Raw genomic sequence first — 21,250 nt, 5'->3', positions numbered from 1 at the left:
GCCGCTGATCCTTTTTTCCTTTTCGTTTGGTTTGTCTTATTGGTTGCACCTGTTCCTCATTTGTCTTTTGATTTTGGTTATTTAAGCCTGGTTAGCCCGCCCAGTGTTGTGCGGGATTATTTAGCGTCAGGTTGTGTTTTGTATTTGGATGTGCTGGCGATCTACTACTGTTCTATTTTCATGCATGCTGTGCACCTGTTGTTTGGGCACTTTGCATTTTTCACGCCCGTTGTGTTGGCGTCTATCGTGTTGTGTTTTTATTGAATAAACACACAGTTCCTTACCTCTGCTCTCTGCGCCTGACTCCTACCACCACTCCTAGCAACGACTGACAGAATCCCGCACCAGCTATGGAGTCAGCAGGAGCAGCCTCCCCTCCTCTCCCATCGATGGAGGAACGGGTCCTTCACCATACCACCATCCTCCACCGAATCGGCTCAGCGATGGAGCAGATGATGGAGAGGATGGACCGATGGGAGAGGAGTGGCCTCCCTACCGCATCCCCAGCACCAACTCCTCCTCCACCATCTACCCCTCCACCGACGTCCGGACCCGGAGCCCTACGCCTGGCTCTCCCCAGGGAGTACGATGGAGCGGCGGCGGGGTGCCAGGGGTTCCTGCTACAGTTGGATTTGTACCTGGCTACCGTTCATCCAGCTCCCTCCGGAGAGGAGAGCGTAAGCGTCCTCGTCTCCTGCTTAACGGGACGTGCCCTGCAGTGGGCCAACGCAGTGTGGTACGGCCCAGACTCGGCAAGGGATCACTACCCTGAGTTCACCCGCCGGTTCCGGGCCGTGTTCGACCACCCAGCAGAAGGCCGGGCGGCGGGTGAACGGCTGTTCCACCTGCGTCAGGAGACGAGGAGCGCACAGGACTTTGCTCTGGAGTTCCGGACCTTGGCTGCTGGAGCGGGGTGGAACGACAGGGCCCTGATGGACCACTATCGGTGTAGCCTCCGGGAGGACGTCCGCCGTGAGCTAGCCTGTCGGGACACTACCCTGTCGCTAGACGAACTAATCGACATGTCCATTCGTCTTGACAATCTGCTGGCTGCGCGCGGGCGTCCAGACGGGGCCCTGTTGGTTCCACCTCCAGGTCCTCCAGCTCCCATTCCTATGGAGCTAGGGGGGGCCGCGTCCAGGGGAACCGGAGGAGGAGGCTCCCCTTGTATCCAGTGTGGTCGGAGAGGACACACTACCGACAGGTGCTGGGGGAGCTCCTCTGGGAATCGGGATGGCAGGCGGAGCACTCCTCGTCCATCTCAGGTGAGTAAGCACCAACCTCACCCAGAGCTCCCTGTTGGTCACATGTTCGTTTTAGTAACTTTCCCCTTGTTTTCTCCCTCTTTCCAGCATAAGGCGCTAGTCGATTCAGGCGCAGCTGGAAACTTTATGGATCGTGGGCTCGCATTAAGGCTAGGGATTCCCCTGGTGTCATTGGACCAACCTTTCCCCGTGCACTCCTTAGATAGCAGACCATTAGGGTCAGGACTGGTCAGGGAGGCCACGGTGCCACTGGACATGGTAACGCAGGGGGATCATGGGGAACGGATTACTCTCTTCCTCATTGATTCTCCTGCGTTTCCGGTGGTGCTGGGGATTCCCTGGCTGGCCAATCACAATCCCAATATTTCGTGGAGACAGGGGGCTCTCAGAGGGTGGTCAGAGGAGTGCTCAGGCAGGTGTAAGGGAGTTTCCATCGGTGCGACGACGGTGGAGAGTCCAGACCAGGTTTCCACTGTGCGCATTCCCTCAGAATATGCCGATTTGGCTATCGCCTTCTGTAAAAAGAGGGCGACCCGATTACCACCTCATCGACGAGGGGATTGCGTGATAAATCTCCAGGTAAACGCTGCACTTCCCAGGAGTCACGTGTACCCATTGTCACAGGAGGAGACGTTGGCTATGGAAACATATGTCACGGAATCTCTGAGACAGGGGTATATTCGGCCCTCCATGTCACCCGTCTCCTCGAGTTTATTTTTTGTGAAGAAAAAGGATGGAGGGTTGCGTCCGTGCATTGATTATCGAGGTCTAAATTCCATCACAGTAGGGTTCAGTTACCCACTACCTCTCATCGCTACGGCGGTGGAATCATTTCACGGCGCACGTTTTTTCACGAAACTGGACCTCAGGAGCGCGTACAATCTGGTGAGTATCCGGGGAGGAGACGAGTGGAAAACCGCATTTAGTACCACATCGGGCCACTATGAGTACCTCGTCATGCCGTACGGGTTAAAGAATGCTCCAGCCGTCTTTCAATCCTTTGTTGACGAGATTCTCAGGGACCTGCACGGACAGGGGGTGGTGGTGTATATTGACGACATCTTGATTTATTCCGCCACCCGCGCCGCGCATGTCTCCCTGGTGCGCAAGGTGCTTGAGCGACTGCTGGAGAATGACCTGTACGTCAAGGCTGAGAAATGTGAGTTTTTCAAACGAGCCGTTTCCTTCCTGGGGTATCGCATTTCCACCTCGGGGGTGGTGATGGAGGATGACCGCGTTAAAGCCGTGCGTAATTGGCCGACTCCGACCACGGTAAAGGAGGTGCAGCGGTTTTTAGGGTTTGCCAATTACTACCGGAGGTTTATCCGGGGCTTTGGTCAAGTTGCTGCTCCCATTACCTCACTGCTGAAGGGGGGTCTGGCGCGCTTGCGCTGGTCAGCAGAGGCGAACAGAGCGTTCAGTCGCCTGAAGGAGCTGTTTACCGTCGCTCCAGTGCTGGCTCATCCGGATCCCTCTTTGGCATTCATAGTGGAGGTGGACGCGTCCGAGACTGGGGTGGGGGCCGTGCTATCACAGCGCTCGGGCACGCCACCCAAACTCCGCCCGTGCGCTTTCTTCTCTAGGAAGCTAGGGCCGGCGGAGCAGAACTATGATGTGGGGGACAGGGAGTTGTTAGCTGTGGTCAAGGCTCTGAAGGTGTGGAGACATTGGCTTGAGGGGGCAAAGCACCCTTTCCTCATCTGGACTGACCACCGTAACCTCGAGTACATCCGGGCAGCTAGGAGACTGAATTCGCGTCAGGCCAGGTGGGCCATGTTCTTTACCCGTTTCCGGTTCCCCATCTCTTATCGGCCAGGTTCACTGAACACGAAGGCCGACGCACTGTCCCGCCTATATGACACCGAGGAGAGGGCCATCGATCCGGCTCCCATTCTTCCGGCGTCGTGTTTGGTAGCTCCGGTGGTATGGGAGTTGGATGCGGAGATCGAGCGGGCGTTAAGGTCGGAACCTGCACCATCGCAGTGTCCGACAGGTGTTCAGTACGTACCGCTTGGTCTCCGTGATCGATTGATTCGATGGGCCCATAATCTCCCCTCTTCGGGTCACCCTGGGATCGAGAGGACAGTGCGGAACCTGAGGGGGAAGTACTGGTGGCCCACCTTGGGTAAGGACGTGCGGTTTTATGTTTCCTCCTGCTCGGTGTGCGCTCAGAGCAAGGCTCCTCGACACCTGCCTAGAGGGAAATTACACCCCCTTCCCGTTCCACAGCGGCCGTGGTCACACTTATCAGTGGACTTCCTCACTGACCTTCCCGTATCACAGGGGAACACCACTATCCTGGTCGTTGTGGATCGGTTCTCGAAGTCCTGTCGTCTCATCCTGTTGCCCGGTCTCCCTACGGCTCTGCAGACTGCGGAGGCCCTGTTTACCCATGTCTTCCGGCACTATGGGGTGCCCGAGGACATCGTTTCTGATCGGGGTCCCCAGTTCACGTCCAGAGTTTGGAGGGCGTTCATGGAACGTTTGGGGGTCTCGGTCAGCCTGACCTCGGGTTTCCACCCCGAGAGTAATGGGCAGGTGGAGAGGGTGAACCAAGAGGTGGGTAGGTTTCTAAGGACGTATTGCCAGGACCGGCCCAGAGAATGGGCGAGATACGTGCCATGGGCAGAAATAGCCCAGAATTCTCTACGGCACTCATCAACCAACATGTCACCGTTCCAGTGCATGTTGGGCTACCAGCCGGTCCTGGCTCCATGGCACCAGAGCCAGACCGAGGCTCCTGCGGTGGAGGATTGGGTGCAGCGCTCGAAGGACACCTGGAGAGCCGTCAAAGACGCACTTACAAAGGCGAGTGGACGGCAGAAGAAGAGCGCTGACCAGCACCGCAGTGAGACCCCTGTGTTTGCACCAGGGGATCGAGTCTGGCTCTCGGCTAGAAACCTGCCCCTCCGCTTGCCCTGCCGGAAGCTGGGCCCGCAGTGTGTAGGGCCGTTTAAAGTCCTGAGGAGGATAAACGAGGTGTGTTACCGGTTACAACTTCCATCTTACTACCGTATTAACCCCTCGTTTCATGTGTCTCTCCTCAGGCCGGTGGTGGCTGGTCCCATGCAGGAAGGTGAGGTGCTGGAGGTTCCTCCCCCCCCCGCTGGACATTGGGGGGTCCCCGGCGTATAAAATACACGCCATTCTGGACTCCAGACTTCGGGGGCGGGGCCTACAGTACCTCGTCGACTGGGAGGGGTACGGCGCGGAGGAGAGGTGCTGGGTACCCAGGAGGGACATTTTGGACCCTCCACTACTGAGGGAGTTCCACCGCCTTCATGGGGATCGCCCTGCGCCTCGTCCTCCGGGTCGCCCTCGAGGTCGGTGGCTTTCCTTTTCGTTTGGTTTGTCTTATTGGTTGCACCTGTTCCTCATTTGTCTTTTGATTTTGGTTATTTAAGCCTGGTTAGCCCGCCCAGTGTTGTGCGGGATTATTTAGCGTCAGGTTGTGTTTTGTATTTGGATGTGCTGGCGATCTACTACTGTTCTATTTTCATGCATGCTGTGCACCTGTTGTTTGGGCACTTTGCATTTTTCACGCCCGTTGTGTTGGCGTCTATCGTGTTGTGTTTTTATTGAATAAACACACAGTTCCTTACCTCTGCTCTCTGCGCCTGACTCCTACCACCACTCCTAGCAACGACTGACATTATGTTGGAGCCTATTTCTTCCTATTAAAGAAATAAGAGGTAGGCCTACCTGTTTGACAGATGAAATTAGGCTAAAGGCTGCTATATCCATAGATTTGTCAGTCAATCTCTCCACCCACCATGCACTCTTTAATTAAACAGCCTACCTCAGTGTCAGTGAAGGCCTGTCAAGTTAAAACCAAGACTTGAATTGAGGGGTATGAGAAGGTATGCCATAGGCCTCGCTTTATTAAAGAAAATGGCAAACAGCACAGGCCTACTCGTTGTTAGCTTAAGGTGTTTAAGAAAATAAAACTGATCCGAAATATAAAGTGATCTATATGTCCGCGATGTTTTATGCTAAAAAACAGCTGTAAAAAACCCGGGAAAGACGTGACACCGATGCATATGGGAATATCATTGTTTAGTTTCTTTGAGATTCAAAGGCTGAGCTACAACCTCCTATTGCCGAGGAGACAACAACTAGACTTTGCTTAGGAAGTAATCTAATTTTGTCACTATCCATTGATTAAGATATTCACTTTCTGTTTAATAGAAGATGTATACACCCAGACATCTTTTATGGAAACACTTGTGACCTTATCTCGTTATTACGCGTTATAACTCCAACCTCGTGACAAACTCAAAAACAACTTTATATCAAGGAGTGACTTTTATATGTATTGGTCTGCACATGCGCAGTTTGGCGAGACGACCGTTAGACCCGATGGCGTGTTTCTGCGCATGAGCTTAGCTAGGCAAAGTCGCCATGACATCGACTACAAGCATGATCGGAATATCTATTGGGGAAGCAGTTTCTGCCTATCTTCATACTGTGCTGTCTTTGATAAAATGGTGTCACGGTGGGTGCCATAAATTACCCTAACCAGAAAGCTCGTTCGAGGGGAGCACTTTTGTCAAGTCGGTGACGCCTTTCAAAGTGTGTTGCATTATGGTTAGAAACATTGTCCGACTTGCGACTACATGTTGACTGCATGATCTTTACAAAAATCATGTGACCAAAGGTCATGCAGTTTTTGACGAAGTCGCCTTACAGTCGCTTCTCACCAACTGCACCATGCAGCCATCACCTGCATTGTGTGAGGCAGTATTTGCCAACTAATCATTAGGGTGTTTTTGTTTGACCCACGTGGCCAAAGACGTGACAGAAACAGGAATCGGCTTTGACGCAATTCTAAAGCTACAAACGAAAGTGATATTTGAGACCTCTCTCCAACCAATTCATTGTACACACATTATGTTTTCAGTTTGTGAGTGTGTAACATGTGGGTATAGAAAAGTTTGAGACATTTATACAGAAAAACGTTTATAGGCAATTGCAGCTATGTTGATCTGAGCCTTATTGTTGGAAAACCATTACAGTGTACGACTTTCGGCTGTCACAGATGCACCTCCCCGACTTCACTCGCAACATTTTGTCTACAGTCGGCTTCATTAGGCTTACTGCTTGAACACACCCAGATACTTTTTCATCACCCGGATAGTTAGGGTAAGGACGGCTCATAATAATGGCTGTAACGGGGCAAATGGAATTGCATTATACACATGGAAACCATTCCGCTCCAGCCATTACCACAAGCCAGTCCTGCCCAATTAAGGTGCCGCAACCTCCTATGGGTAAGGATCACTGAGGTATAATAAAAACTGAGTCCAAGATGTCCGCCCGTTGTTTTCAACGTAATCTACTCACGTTCGCATACCGAATCATGGACCATCTATATCCGGGTTGCATCCGGTTTATACTGACCAACTTGCAAATCGGAACTAGGAAATTTTGACATTTACGACTAACTGGTTGTAGTTATACACCTGCCATGTTCAATCAGTTAGCAAGTCGAACATTTCAGAGTTTTCTAGTTCCGACTATCATATTAACATGGCAACGGAGCAGCACCATCAGCAACAACATCATCCAAAAACATGGCAGACATTTGATGAATATAAAATGTTAATATCTTCTGCTGTGAGTAATGGGGGGGGACGGCCTCTGCGACAATTATTTGAATAATTCAATGGATGTTTTGTGGACCAAGGTGATGACTAAAGTGTTTTATTAGGAAGGAATTTTCTAATCTGCCTTCTCTATGAGGCCGTGTATGGAAATAGGCTTTATGGGCCGTGTCAGTTAAACTGCAGTACCGAAATAAAACTGTAGGAGCAGACGAAACTGTGCTTCTTAACGAACTCTGGCCCCTTGGTAAGGATTATGAGTGTGATATTAATCTGATCCTAGACCCGTGGTTTAGTCAACCTATCAGAGAAGAGGGCATCAACAAAATACGGAAGTAAATGTCATCTCGCTCCACCTTCTCTGGTCATGTGACTATATAAACCGCAAAAAAAACACTGGTGATCGAAAAATAAGTCTGTAAATAGTTGCACTGCAAGAAAGAACTTGCTAGCAAGATAAATTGTTTACACTTTACAGGAAATTATAACTGGATCCACACCTGTCTAACAGGCAGGCCGTTTCAATGCATTACAGAGAACCGAAAACGCTGCGGAGATGGACGCGTACGATTTGTTTACAAGTTGCAGAAAGGGCGACATTTCCAGAGTTAGGTAAATGGAGTCTGTGGAATAGAAATGCGTAGTTCGCAGCAGCGGGATGAGGATATCTAGCTTGTTTAGCTATAAACAAAGACAACCTTGTGGTCAGTAGTAGTGTTACAAATATTTAGCAAATTTGTCAGTGAGCTAACGTTAGTGCCTATGTTAGCATACGCTATGCTATTTGCGTTGGTCTGTTGAAGTCTGGTCCTTTGAAGTCATGTCGGTGGCGATATTGTGTTTGTGTGTTTTGGTATTACTAGGTTCAATTTATGTGCATGACAGTAGGTTTAGCTAGAAACTACATACAACTCTTGTTTATTCTGCGCACATATCTGGCAACTTCCAACCTGGAAACTTTTCATCTTGACCGATATGCAAATTTTAAGTAGGTTGCTTTCCAAACTCTTCTCCTATCTATTAGTGAAGAGTGCAATAAAAAACACTATTCCTCTAAAGTGGGCTATATGGTGTTAACTTATGTTAAATCAAACAACGTAGTTTGTCAGTCTAGAATTTGGAATACAGTTAGGATTGTACTGTTTGTGTGGAATGTGAACATGTGGAGACCAGCATTAAGATGAAGACAGGTTATTGTAGAAACTGTCTTAACTGCCTGTATTGGCCTATTGACCTTCCATTTTCCTGTCAAGGTATCTTGTTGAACAGAGAGACGTGGACCTCAATGTAAGAGACAAATGGGACAGCACCCCGTTGTAAGTACGGAGTTAATATTGCAGAATGTAGCCTGGACACAATATGTTTGACAAGATCATTGTTAAGAATGTAATGTAACTTAACAATGTATTCTTCCACAGGTACTATTCTTGCCTCTGTGGCCATGAGGAGCTGGTCCAGTACCTGTTGGCTAATGGTAAAGCTGGAATTTGCCCCAAGAGTCAAAGCACATTTACATGGTTTAAAAACAGGGTTGGGGGGGGGGGGGGGGGGGTTTGTTACATTACAGCCTTATTCTAAGATGGATTGTTTTCCCCCGTCAATCTACACACAATACCCCATGTTGAGGAAGCGAAAACAGGTTTAGACATTTTTTTAAATGGATTAAACTGAATATAGCATTTACATAAGTATTCAGACCCTTTACTCAGTACTTTGAAGCACCTTTGATTGTGATTACAGCCTCGAGTCTTCTTGGGTATGTCGCTACAACCTTGGCACAACTGTATTTGGGGAGTTTCTCCCATTCTTCTCTGCAGATTATCTCAACCTCTGTCAGGTTGGATGGGGAGCGTCGCTGCACAGCCATTAAGGTCTCTCCTGAGATGTTGGATTGGGTTCAAGTCCGGGCTCTGGCTGGGCCACTCAAGGACATTCAGAGACTTGTCCCAAAGCCACTCCTGCATTGTCTTGGCTGTGTGCTTAGGGTCGTTGTCCTGTTGGAAGGTGAACCTTTTCCCCAGTCTGAGGTCCTGAGCGCTCTGGATCAGGTTTTCTTCAAGGATCTCTCTGTACTTTGCTCCGTTCATCTTTCCCTTGATCCTTACTAGTCTCCCAATCCCTGCCGCTGAAAACATCCCCACCACATGATGCTGCCACCTCCATACTAAACCGTAAAGATGGTGCCAGGTTTCCTCCAGACATGACGCTTGGCATTAAGGCCAAAGAGTTAATCTTGGTTTCATCAGACCAGAGAATATTGTTTCTCATTGTCAGAGAGTCCTTTAGGTGCCTTTTGGCAAACTCCAAGTGGGCTGTCATGTGCCTTTTACTGAGGAGTGGCTTCCGTCTGGTCACTCTACCATAAAGGCATGATTGGTGGAGTGCTGCGGAGATGGTTGTCCTTCTGGAAGGTTCTCCCATCTCCACAGAGGAACTCTTGAGCTCTGTCAGTGTTCTTGGTCACCTCCCTGACCAAGGCCATTTATTATTTAACTAGGCAAGTCGGTTAAGAATACATTTTTATTTTTATTGACAGCCAAGGAACAGTGGGTTGACTGCCTTGTTCAGGGGAAGAACGACAGATTTGGACCTTGTCAGCTCGGGGATTTGATCTTGCAACCTTTCGGTTACTAGTCCAATGCTCTAACCACTAGGCTACCTGCTCCCCCAATTGCTCAGTTTGGCCAGGCGGCCAGCTCTAGGAATAGTCTTGGTGGTTCCAAAGTTCTTCCATTTAAGAATGATGGAGGCCACTGTGTTCTTCGGGACCTTCAATGCTGCAGAAATATTTTGGTACACTTCCCCACATCTGTGCCTTGACACAGTCCTGTCTCGGCGTTCTACAGACAATTCCTTCAACCTCATGGCTTGGTTTTTGCTCTGACATGCACTGTCCACTGTGGGACCTTATATAGACAGGTGTGTGCCTTTCCAAATCATGTCCAATCAATTGAATTTACCACAGGTGGACTCCAATCAAGTTCTAGGAACATCTCAAGGATGATCAAGGGGAACAGGATGCACCCGAGCTCAATCTCATAGCAAACAGTCTGAATACTTATGTAAATAAGGTACACTGATCAAAAAAATAAAGGGAACACTTAAACAACACAATGTAACTCCAAGTCAATCACACTTCTGTGAAATCAAACTGTCCACTTAGGAAGCAACACTGATTGACAATAAATTTCACATGCTGTTGTGCAAATGGAATAGACAACAGGTGGAAATTATAGGCAATTAGCAAGACACCCCCAATAAAGGAGTGGTTCTGCAGGTGGGGACCACAGACCACTTCTCAGTTCCTATGCTTCCTGGCTGATGTTTTGGTCACTTTTAAATGCTGGCGGTGCTTTCACTCTAGTGGTAGCATGAGACGGAGTCTACAACCCACACAAGTGGCTCAGGTAGTGCAGCTCATCCAGGATGGCACATCAATGCGAGCTGTGGCAAGAAGGTTTGCTGTGTCTGTCAGCGTAGTGTCAAGAGCATGAAGGCGCTACCAGGAGACAGGCCAGTACATCAGGAGACATGGAGGAGGCCGTAGGAGGGCAACAACCCAGCAGCAGGACCGCTACCTCCGCCTTTGTGCAAGGAGGAGCAGGAGAAGCACTGCCAGAGCCCTGCAAAATGACCTCCAGCAGGCCACAAATGTGCATGTGTCTGCTCAAACGGTCAGAAACAGACTCCATGAGGGTGGTATGAGGGCCCGACGTCCACAGGTGGGGGTTGTGCTTACAGCCCAACACCGTGCAGGACGTTTGGCATTTGCCAGAGAACACCAAGATTGGCAAATTCGCCACTGGCACCCTGTGCTCTTCACAGATGAAAGCAGGTTCACACTGAGCACGTGACAGACGTGACAGAGTCTGGAGACGCCGTGGAGAACGTTCTGCTGCCTGCAACATCCTCCAGCGTGACCGGTTTGGCGGTGGGTCAGTCATGGTGTGGGGTGGCATTTCTTTGGGGGGCCGCACAGCCCTCCATGTGATCGCCAGAGGTAGCCTGACTGCCATTAGGTACCGAGATGAGATCCTCAGACCCCTTGTGAGACCATATGCTGGTGCGGTTGGCCCTGGGTTCCTCCTAATGCAAGACAATGCTAGACCTCATGTGGCTGGAGTGTGTCAGCAGTTCCTGCAAGAGGAAGGCATTGATGCTATAGACTGGCCCGCCCGTTCCCCAGACCTGAATCCAATTGAGCACATCTGGGACATCATGTCTCGCTCCATCCATGGATGCTTTAGTCCAGGTCTGGGAGGAGATCCCTCAGGAGACCATCCGCCACCTCATCAGGAGCATGCCCAGGTGTTTTAGGGAGGTCATACAGGCATGTGGAGGCCACACACACACACTACTGAGCCTCATTTTGATTTGTTTTAAGGACATTACATCAAAGTTGGATCAGCCTGTAGTGTGGTTTTCCACTTTAATTTTGAGTGTGACTCCAAATCCAGACCTCCATGGGTTGATAAATTGGATTTCCATTGATTATTTTTGTGTGATTTTTGTTGTCAGCACATTCAACTATGTAAAGAAAAATGTATTTAATAAGATTATTTCTTTCATTCAGATCTAGGATGTGTTGTTTAAGCGTTCCCTTTCTTTTTTCGGGCAGTATATTTCAGTTTTCTTATTTTTAATACATTTGCATAAAAATCTGTTTTTTGCTTTGTCATTATGGGGTATTGGGTGTAGAGTGATGAGGAAAAGCAATTATTTAATCCATTTTAAAATAAGGCTGTAAAGTAAGAAAATGTGGAAAAAGTCAAGGGGTCTGAATACTTTCCAAGTGCATCCTTATCCTATATGCAATTAATTGTCTTGGAGGTGACCTGTACACTGTTTTCCATTTGGGCTTTCAGGAGCAAAGTGTGAAGCCAACACATTTGATGGAGAGCGATGCATGTATGGCTCTCTGAGTGACTCCATCCGACGTCTCCTAAAAGAGTACAAGTGCATCACAGCCCAAGCCATGCAGAGGGACTATTATGACCACTTCCTTCTCACGTAAGGCGCTGTAACGCTACAATGCATCTTAACTGCATCATAATGTTTTATAGCCGTTAGCGTTGTGTTTTCCTCATTCGGTGTTGCCTGTACTTCTGTTTGTCTGCTTATATTATACAGATGCAGTGAAACTCTAACATCAACACTCATTTGGCCCTGCTTTCTCCCTGTCCTCCCCTTCTGTCTGTGCTGTCTGTATCTAGGTTACTGGAGCAGGGCCAGTATAGTGACGTCAAGTTCCTGGTTCACGGTGAGACATTTCAGGCTCACCGCTGTGTGCTGAGCGCTCGCTCAGAGTACTTCACAGCCATGTTTGAAACCAAATGGAAAGGAAAGAACTTGATCCCCCTCAAACACCCTTTGGTAGGTGTTGTTACACCACATCTTTCAGATAGGAATGACAGCATTACGTTGGATTGGACCGGGGGGGTATACATTTTTGAGGTTATTGATATAAAATGTGTTTACTTTACTTTATAATATGCTGTTTATCTTGTTATTGTGTTAGGAGTCATTACAACAAGCACAATTGCAAACCATTTGATACAGGAATTATATGAAGTATGTACTAAAAAGATTGTTTCAGTAAGAATTTCTGTGGAAACAAACTCAATCAGGGCTGTATGCATAAATGCTACCAAAACATTCACTGGGCCAAAAGGGAATCTAAAGTAACAGTGTAAACACAGTAAAAGATCCATATGGATTAAGAAAAAACTTTTTTTCACCCTGTTTCAGATCAACCCAGCAGCCTTTGGTGCCATCCTGCAGTATTTTTACACTGGTGGGTTTCTATTGGTTGAGGCGTATAACTAGATGTATGAATGCAGAATTAGGCTAAGATCACAAATTAACATAATGGGAGTTGATATATCAGACATGTTGACATTTGAATTAAGATTAGGCAAACGTGCAGTATGTAAAATGGCATTTTGCAATTCAAAGATGTCTAAGTATGTCATAGTCATCCCAGTGATTGTAAAGGATGCCTGAGGGCTGCGTTCAAGCTCATCCTTGATTGATGACTGAAATGTATATTTTGATCCAGTCAGAAGATTAGAGTATTTTCAGTCTTTCTCTAAAGGTGATGGTGTGGCATCCATAAAGTCTAACATGACTGCATCATAAAGAGCCAGGATACACTGTCTTTCAAAGTTGTGTAGCCTACATTTAGTGTTACAAATCTATGAGCTAACCGGCTTTCGCTTCCAGGTCGTATGGACATTGATGTGAGCCACGTGGAGGACTGCAAGCGGCTGGCCAAACAGTGCAAAATGGGCGACCTTATTGATGAGTTGGAGAGCAAGTGTAAACAGGTGTATGAGTTTGGTAAGCTCCCTCTTCTTAAATCTCCTGAAATTAGGCCTACACGTTTACATTGTTACATGGTGTCTCACCTGTCTCTCTGTGTCTGCCTCCATGCATAGTCTCCAATAAGCCAGGGACCTGTGTAAAGGTTCTGACCCTGGAGCCTCACAGCTGTCAGCATCAGGAGGAGATGGCTCAACTGGCAGACTGTGCCCTCCCTGCTGAGCTAAAAGTAAGAACATTACAAACTAGCCTGGTCCCACATCGTTTGGGATTTAGCCAAGTCTTCTAACTATCATTGTTAGCATGGCAAGAATAGTCAGGTGTTGGCTAAAGCACGTACCAAACAGATGTGGGACCTGCTAATCATATTAAAGGTTGCCACTTACGATTATCCCTTGATGTAAATAAACCTTTTGTTCATAATAAGTGAACTGTCAAGGATCTTTGTCATTTTGTTTTGTTTTTCTGTAGGTGGGATTTGGCGAGCTTCCATTTGACAGAACTGACAACTTCCCTAGCTACCCTGACATTTGCTTCAGGGTTGAAGGTTATAACTTCCTGTGTCATAAGGTGTGCTCCACATACCTCTAACAAAGTACAAAGATGGATGAGTTAATCGTCAGGCTATGATTTTGGAAATAGTCATTATTTATGCATCTCCTCAGTTAATTATTACGGACTAACGAGTTGTCTTTATCCCCTCTGGACAGGCGTTTTTCTGTGGACGCAGTGACTATTTTAAGGCGCTGCTGCAGGACCACTTCAGTGAGGGAGAGATGATGCAGTCCCAGCCCAGCACCCCAGTCCTCACCATCCACAACATCTCCCACGAGATCTTTATCCGTCTCCTCTATTACGTCTACAGCGACGACACGGAGGTCAGTTCAGACAGAATTCCTGTAGTGATGATATTTCTATGAACTCACCAGTCTCTCTCCTAATGTATTGTACTACTCTCTCTGCCTGTGTCCAGCTGTCCCCAGAGAATGTGTTTGATGTGCTGTGTGTGGCTGATATGTACCTGCTCCCCGGGCTGAAGCGTCTATGTGGTAAGACGCTGGCCAAGATGCTGTGTGAGGATAACGTGTTGCACATGTGGAAGACAGCCAAGCTCTTCAGACTGTCTCGTCTGGAGGACCAGTGCACGGAGTACATGGCTAAGATCATAGAGAGGGTGAGTGTCTGTCATTATAGGCTGTGCAAGGATGGTCATTGCTGTGTCCCATCTGACCTCTGCCCCCTCTCCTCAACAGCTGGTAGAGCAGCCTGAGTTTGCTGACATGATCAAGGAGGATGCTGGGGCGGTGGAGGACCGGCACGAGACCGACTCCATCCCTCTGGTGGACGACATCCGCTTCCACATCACCAGCAACGTTCAGACCTTCAGTGCCATCGAGGAGGCCAACGTGAAGCTGGACGCCCTGGATCAGCTGCTCTCCACCATCGGTCTGGAATGCTAATGAGAAGGTGTGGTGGCGTGTTAGGGCTAGTACTGGCTAAGCTAGCTGCTAGCCACAACCAGTGGCAAGAAGGACTTGTATTGGGGGAGACATTAAATAGCTTTCACATTATACACAAAAAGAGTGTTTATTTCACCAGCAATGGCTTCAAATAGTTTAAATGCTTCTGGGCCTGACCAGGTGGTGGGCAAAGCACCTTTTTGCGAATAATGTGAAAGCTGATAATGCAACAATTTGTGTATTGGGTACATTCTAGTATTGACCTGGAATGTCAAAGACCGAAGTATGTAGGGACTGGAGTCGTCAAGTTGCTATTGAGTAGCTAGACAATGATAGGGTTGAGGATGATGATGCATTGGAATGAATGAAACACACAGATACAGAAGCCCATGTGATGAGGATGAAGAGTGAGGAATGGAGTGTGGACTCTGATTGTAATATATACTTTCGTTTGCGGTTTTATTTTGAAGTAATGTATTTTTCTTAGGACAAAACAGTTGGGGAATGACAAGTCATCTGACCACAAACATAGTAGCTCCAATATCACAGAAGATATTACAGTATGTCGACCTAAAAATGTAGCTTCGCATTTGTGTGAAAAATACCCAATTATGAAAATCTCTGTTTTTAAACAAAGAGACTCAGAGAAACAGCAAATATTTTACTCTTAGGATTAATTAGAATAATTATAGAATTCTGAGTGGCAGCAAAAAAAAATGTTTCCCCTAACATGGACATCACTATTCATTTATTTTTCCTTCAGATTTTCCTGACTGATATGAATTTGTTACACTATGGTTTAGCGGCTTGCTTTCCTTAAGAGGCAAGACATTTTGATAACTTTTCACCTTGTGCTAGTATATTGTAGGCCTAAATGCATGCTGATTACTCTTGTTGTGTATGCATGATTTATCTTTATAGAATGTAGCTTTTTATTTAGGTGTTAGGAGAGAGGAAACCATAGCTAGTTACATGGCTATGTTAAATATTGTTTAAATCCAAAAATAATGAAATTCAGCCTCATATGTCGCATATGACAATGTATTGAAACTTTTACTGTTAATCATGAGTAACGTAATGAATTTGTTTTTATGATTTAGTTTTGAGAATTATGGCTGGAGTCAAGTAAAGACCCAACAAGAGATCATTTACAAAATGTAAGTGTTTTTTTTATTTTTAGTTGGCAATAATTTAGAGAACTCATGACACAACTTGTAATCTACTTGATTTGATAACTAGATATTGAATTCTGTCAGTCACATTCATGCAGCAAATGCATTTAGCCTCAATTTGCATGCAGTATACAGTGTGGGGAAACCACAGTAAAAAGGAAGTGAGTATTTTCACATATAGCAGTCACAATGGATCCTCATTTCCTTAAAGCATACTTGCATGTACATGGACAAGCAGACAGACAACCAACCACAAGCAATACAGTGCAGTTTTGATTTATTTCTTTTGAGCTCAATCCCAATATCTCTTATCTTTAACTATGACATTCCACTGCTATGCATATGTCACTTTCAAAATACAAATGTATTTTTCATTGTCAACTTTACCACATCTGCTACTGGATAAACATAGGATTGTGCTGTAAATAACATACTAACCCCTGTACATGCTGAACCCACAAACACCTGTTATTTATTTGTGAAGCTTGTGTGATTTAACAGTTTCTTATGAGGACTGTTCTTTATGAGGATAACACACACTATGGTTAGTAATGACTTCCCATTATATGCACAAAGTAGGATCAATCATTTAGCTAGTCCGCTTTGACTAATATGTAAGGGATAATCATCGATGCCTTCTCTGGAAAATAATGAACAAAGTGGAAGGTGTGCAGCTGAGTTGCATTATTTTCCTGAGAACGCATAGAGCCCCGAGTTGATTATCCATTTTATATCATGGCTATAATTTAGCACATTTACTGCTAGAAATGTGTTAATTTGGAGGTAGAAATGTGTTCAACATCCACTTAGGTAGTTTCCTTGGTAACCAAACAAACTTGCTAGTTTAACTAACCAAACCATCAGTCGTAGTTTGCTATTATGAAAATCGAATTCAAAATGCCAATAATGCTTTCAATTCAACTTTTGCTTTCAAAAGTAGCTCAAACATAGCACATGTAAGAATTAGCTATAGCCATTGAATTATACCATGCAAATATACCATGTGCTATAGGGAAATGATGCATGTTCTAGAATGCCCTTCAAGTTAATCCAAAACAAGTATTCAACAATGCCATGGTATGATTAACCAATAAAGCCCGACGGGGTGTGGTATGTGACCAATATACCACGGTTTAGGGCTGTTCTTATGCATGATGCAACAAGGAGTGCCTGGATACAGCCCTTAGCCGTGGTATATTGGCCATATACCACAAACCCCTGAGGTGACTTGTTGCTATTATAAACTGGTTACAAACGTAATTAAAACAGTAAAACATTTTGTCATACCAGTGGTTTACGGTCTGATATACCACGGCTGTCAGCCAATCAGCATTCACAGCTCGAACCACCCGGATTACAATTGGATATAACTTGTTTTCTCTGGATGTTGACGTGATTGTGTGTTTGGTAGTAGGATGGTCCATGACAGTGCTTCCAATTTTATTTGATTTTTTTACTCCTGTATTTTGCTTTTATTTAAAACAGAAATGTTTTACCTTTGTCACATTGTTAGCAATATTGACTCCACATACATTTTTATTTTAAGTGAAATAATATATTATCGACAAAGCTGTAAGTACAATAAAAATGAAGAAAAAATGCATTTCCATTGGTGTTTTTGTCCTTTTTGAAAGTTACAAGTACATATTATTAAACACATTTTCCTTAAAGTCTAAAGATCTGGCCCGCAGGTGATTTTTATATGTTGGACATACAGTACATTCGGAAAGTATTCAGACCCCTTGACATTTTACACATTTTGTTATGTTACAGCCTTATTCTAAAATTGATTAAATTAAACATTTTCCTCAATCTACACACAATACCCCATGAGGACAAAGTGAAAAAAGAAATTTTTGCAAATGTATAAAAAAGGTAAAACATACCTTTTATTTACTTAAGTATTCAAACTCTTCGATATGAGACTCAAAATTGAGCTCAGGTGCATCCTGTTTCCATTAAGCATCCTTGATGTTTCGACAACCTGATTGGATTCACCTGTGGTAAATGTAAATAATTGGACATGATTTGGAAAGGCACACACCTGTCTATATAAGGTCCCACAGTTGACAATACATGTCAAAGCAAAAACCAAGCCATAAGGTCGAAGGACTTGTCCGTAGAACTCCGCGATAGCATTGTGTTGAGGCACAGATCTGGGGAAGGGTACCAAAAAATGTCTGCAGCATTTGAAGGTTCCCAAGAACACAGTTGCCTCCATGATTCTTAATTGGAAGACATTTGGAAACACCAAGACCCTTCCTAGAGCTGGCCGCCCAGCCAAACTGCTCATTCGGGGGAGAAGGGCCTTGGTCAGGGAGGTGACCAAGAACCCGATGGTCACTCTGACAGAGCTCCAGAGTTCCTCTGTGGAGATAAGAGAACCTTCCAGAAGGACAATCATCTCTGCAGCACTCCACCAATCAGGCCTTTATGGTAGAGGGGCCAGACAGAAGCCAAGCCCCTGGGAAAGCCATATGGAGTTTGCAAAAGGGCACATAAAGGACTTTCAGACCATGAGGAACAAGATTCTCTGGTCTGATGAAACCAAAATTGAATTATTTGGCCTGAATGCCTAGCATCACATCTGGAGGAAACCTGGCACCATCTCTACGGTGAAGCATGGTGGTGTCAGCATCATGCTGTGAGGATGTTATTCAGCGGCAGGGACTGGGAGACTAGTCAGGATGGAGAGAAAGATGAACGGGGAAAACTACAAAGAGATCCTTGATGAAAACCTGCTCCAGACCGCTCAGGAACTCAGGCTGGGGTGAAGGTTCACCTTCCAACAGGACAACGCAGAAGTGGCTTTGGGACAAGTCTGAATGTCCTTGAGTGGCCCAGACTTGAACCCGATTTAACATTTCTGGAGAGACCTGAAAATAGCTGTGCAGCAACGCTCCCATCCAACCTGACAGAGCTTGAGAGGATCTGCAGAGATGGGAGAAGCTCCCCAAATACAGGTGTGCCAAGCTTGTAGTGACATACCCAAAAAGACTCGAGGCTGTAATCCTTACCAAAGGTGCTTCAACAAAGTACTGAGTAAAGGGTCTGAATACTTATGTAAATGTGATATTTCAATTTTTTATTTGTAATACATTAGCAACATTTTTAATTTGGGAAATCTCCTAAAGTATTCCCATGTATAATAGAGAGATGTGATTGTAAACAAATATAAGAAAGGTTTTTAAATGATTGTTTTAGTGAAATATTATACCTGTTTGTGCTTTTTTGCAGTCAATTTGCAGTGTACAAATTATTTGTAATAATGTTCCGGCTGCCTGACCATCTGCTCAAGAATAGGTTGGCCCCCTGCTGAATCTATTAGTTGATTATCCCTGTTCTAGAAGATAGAGAATTAAGTGGAATATGAAGGCCTGGTCTGTCAATACTTTCCAACACCCTCAAGGTGGTGCCCTTTCTTCATTCAGATTGTCTCAGTTGCTCGTCTTAGATGGAGCCTTTAGGATAGAGTTGTTTGTCAATTGCCAAGACATATTTTTGGGGGGAGGAAAACAGTAATTTAGGGTAAACATACTGATCTAGCATCCTCATACAATAATGCAAACCATTTATCTTGTTACCAAGGCTCTATACTCCTGGCAATGTTTTCTCTCTGGGTGCACAGCCAGGGACTCTCATAGGGTTCTCTGTCTCCAACCCTCATTTTAATCCCAGTTTATCAGAAGCCCACAAAGGTGCGGAGAAGGTCAGGGGAAAGAGGGATGGTTGTGTGTGTGTGGTGGCATATCAAGGCCACTGTACCCCCTTCCCCCATTGTGTTTTGTGTGTGTGTGTGTTCACAAACGGATTGCCCTTGCCTGCAAGTCTCCAGTGTTCTGCCTCCCTTTGTGCATAATCATTCTCATTTGAAAGGGATGCAGAGCTATATGTCACCTTAATGGAGCTCAGTGGTGGCAAAGGTTTTCAGTGGTGGCAGACATAGAATAGGCCTAAGCGCAACAGGGAATAAGTTGTGGGCAAAGCTGTTGTAAAATGGGTTCAACCTAAAACTCAACCCATTAGCCAACAAAACCCTTGGCTGGGTTCCCACACATATTGAAAAGACAAAATAAACAATATAATTTGTTACTACCCCAGTGAGTTGTCTTCACAGAGGTTTTATAGTTGTTCCTTAGCAACTCAGGGGTTCTGGGTTTAGAGGTGATGGGAAAGTTCCACTTCGGAGACTTTTAGACGTATAATACTCTGTGACAAGTGAATGTTAACAAGGCTTTAGTGTACCAGGATTGCATAATGCTTTTGTTGTACGTATCAGCAAATTACATGACTCAACCTCAAGTATAGATCACAGTTACTCATACTGTTGCCCTGTGCAGCACTCAACTTTTCACCCATAGTCGCTCATGTTATTAATCAAGTGGTGAATTCTCTCTTTGTGTGTCATTTTGTGATGTGCCATTTGAAACCCTTGGTTTGTCGTTTTCTTTCTGAGAATAAGGAGGATCTTCGAACTGTAGTTTTGTTCAGGGGCTCTCATTTTCAGCAGGAGTGAAACAATTGCCATGGCAACAGGAGGAGAGAATGGGATGTCTGAAGGAGCAAGAACACGGGGACCTCAATAAAATGTCTGCATCATTGCCCTGATATTTCTTATTATAAAGATGATTACTTCTGTACAAATTCTCAGTTATACCAGCATATGTTCAATCCAGTGTGCTCCATGCCATTAAGCATAACAAAAAATCATATCATTGATAAACACAAACTGGAATATGTTCCGGGATTCTTCCGATGGCATTGAGGAGTACACCACATCAGTCACTGGCTTCATCAATAAGTGCATTGATGACGCCGTCCCCACAGTCACTGTACGTACATACCCTAACCAGAAGCCATTGATTACAGGCAACATCCGCATTGAGCTAAAGGGTAGCGCTGCCGCTTTCAAGGAGTGGGACTCTAACCCGGAAGCTTATAAGAAATCCCACTATGCCCTCCGATGAACCATCAAACAGGCAAAGCGTCAATACAGGACTAAGATCGAATCGTATTAGACCGGCTCCGATGATCGTCAGGTGTGGCGGGGCTTGCAAACTATTACAGACTACAAGGGAAGCACAGCCGCGAGTTGCCCAGTGACACGAGCCTACCAGATGATCTAAATTACTCGCTTCGAGGCAAGTAACACTGAAACATGCATGAGAGCATCAGCTGTTCCGGATGACTGTCAATACAGTTACATACGTAGGATTTGTAGTACACAAAGTGACTATGTCAAACAAACCGACCATCTGGATGAGCGTTTCAGACAGCGGGGTTACCCAGAGGAATGGCTGCATGACGTAAGGGAATGTTATAAAAATATGACCCATGATGACAGCCTCACGCCCAAACCTCCCCGCCCTCCTGACCAACGCATTCAATGCATCCTTCAGTACTCCCCACTTGGTAAACAGTTCAAGCAC

At 45.8% G+C, this 21,250-nt stretch overlaps 1 protein-coding gene across 4 annotated transcripts; it reads left to right on the top strand.

Annotated features, from left to right (window-relative positions):
• The first annotated feature begins 5,652 nt into the window (after positions 1-5,652).
• Positions 5,653-17,424, top strand: abtb1 (ankyrin repeat and BTB domain containing 1). Of its 4 annotated transcripts, XR_014379993.1 has the most exons (13): positions 5,653-5,760; positions 8,122-8,184; positions 8,287-8,342; positions 11,734-11,878; positions 12,082-12,241; positions 12,617-12,662; positions 13,091-13,207; positions 13,306-13,418; positions 13,661-13,759; positions 13,900-14,067; positions 14,163-14,363; positions 14,443-16,926; positions 17,009-17,424. XR_014379993.1 is itself a non-coding variant. In XM_014134909.3 (12 exons), exons 1-12 carry the CDS (start codon positions 5,750-5,752, stop codon positions 14,647-14,649), a joined length of 1,386 nt encoding a protein of 461 aa, XP_013990384.3. In that variant the 5' UTR covers positions 5,653-5,749; the 3' UTR covers positions 14,650-17,424. The 4 variants fall into 4 exon arrangements, 3 of the variants coding, with proteins under 3 accessions (XP_013990384.3, XP_013990383.1, XP_013990385.1); XM_014134909.3 differs by having other exon boundaries at positions 14,443-17,424; XM_014134908.3 differs by lacking the exon at positions 5,653-5,760 and adding an exon at positions 7,218-7,480 and having other exon boundaries at positions 14,443-17,424.
• The last annotated feature ends 3,826 nt before the right edge of the window (positions 17,425-21,250 follow it).

The sequence above is a fragment of the Salmo salar genome, chromosome 13 (genome assembly GCF_965601325.2).
Source record: "Salmo salar chromosome 13, fSalSal1, whole genome shotgun sequence".
NCBI lineage: Eukaryota > Metazoa > Chordata > Actinopteri > Salmoniformes > Salmonidae > Salmo > Salmo salar.
The sequence above is the reverse complement of the archived record's forward strand: the minus strand, read 5'-3'. Positions and strand labels throughout refer to the sequence as shown.

Bases quoted from the DNA above. Each gene is read 5' to 3' on its own strand.
- abtb1 (XM_014134908.3), top strand. From the start codon at position 7,425: ATGGACGCGTACGATTTGTTTACAAGTTGCAGAAAGGGCGACATTTCC. The intron at 13,419-13,660 runs GTAAGAACATTA...GTTTTTCTGTAG, and splicing joins CCCTCCCTGCTGAGCTAAAA to GTGGGATTTGGCGAGCTTCC. The intron at 13,760-13,899 runs GTGTGCTCCACA...CCCTCTGGACAG, and splicing joins ATAACTTCCTGTGTCATAAG to GCGTTTTTCTGTGGACGCAG.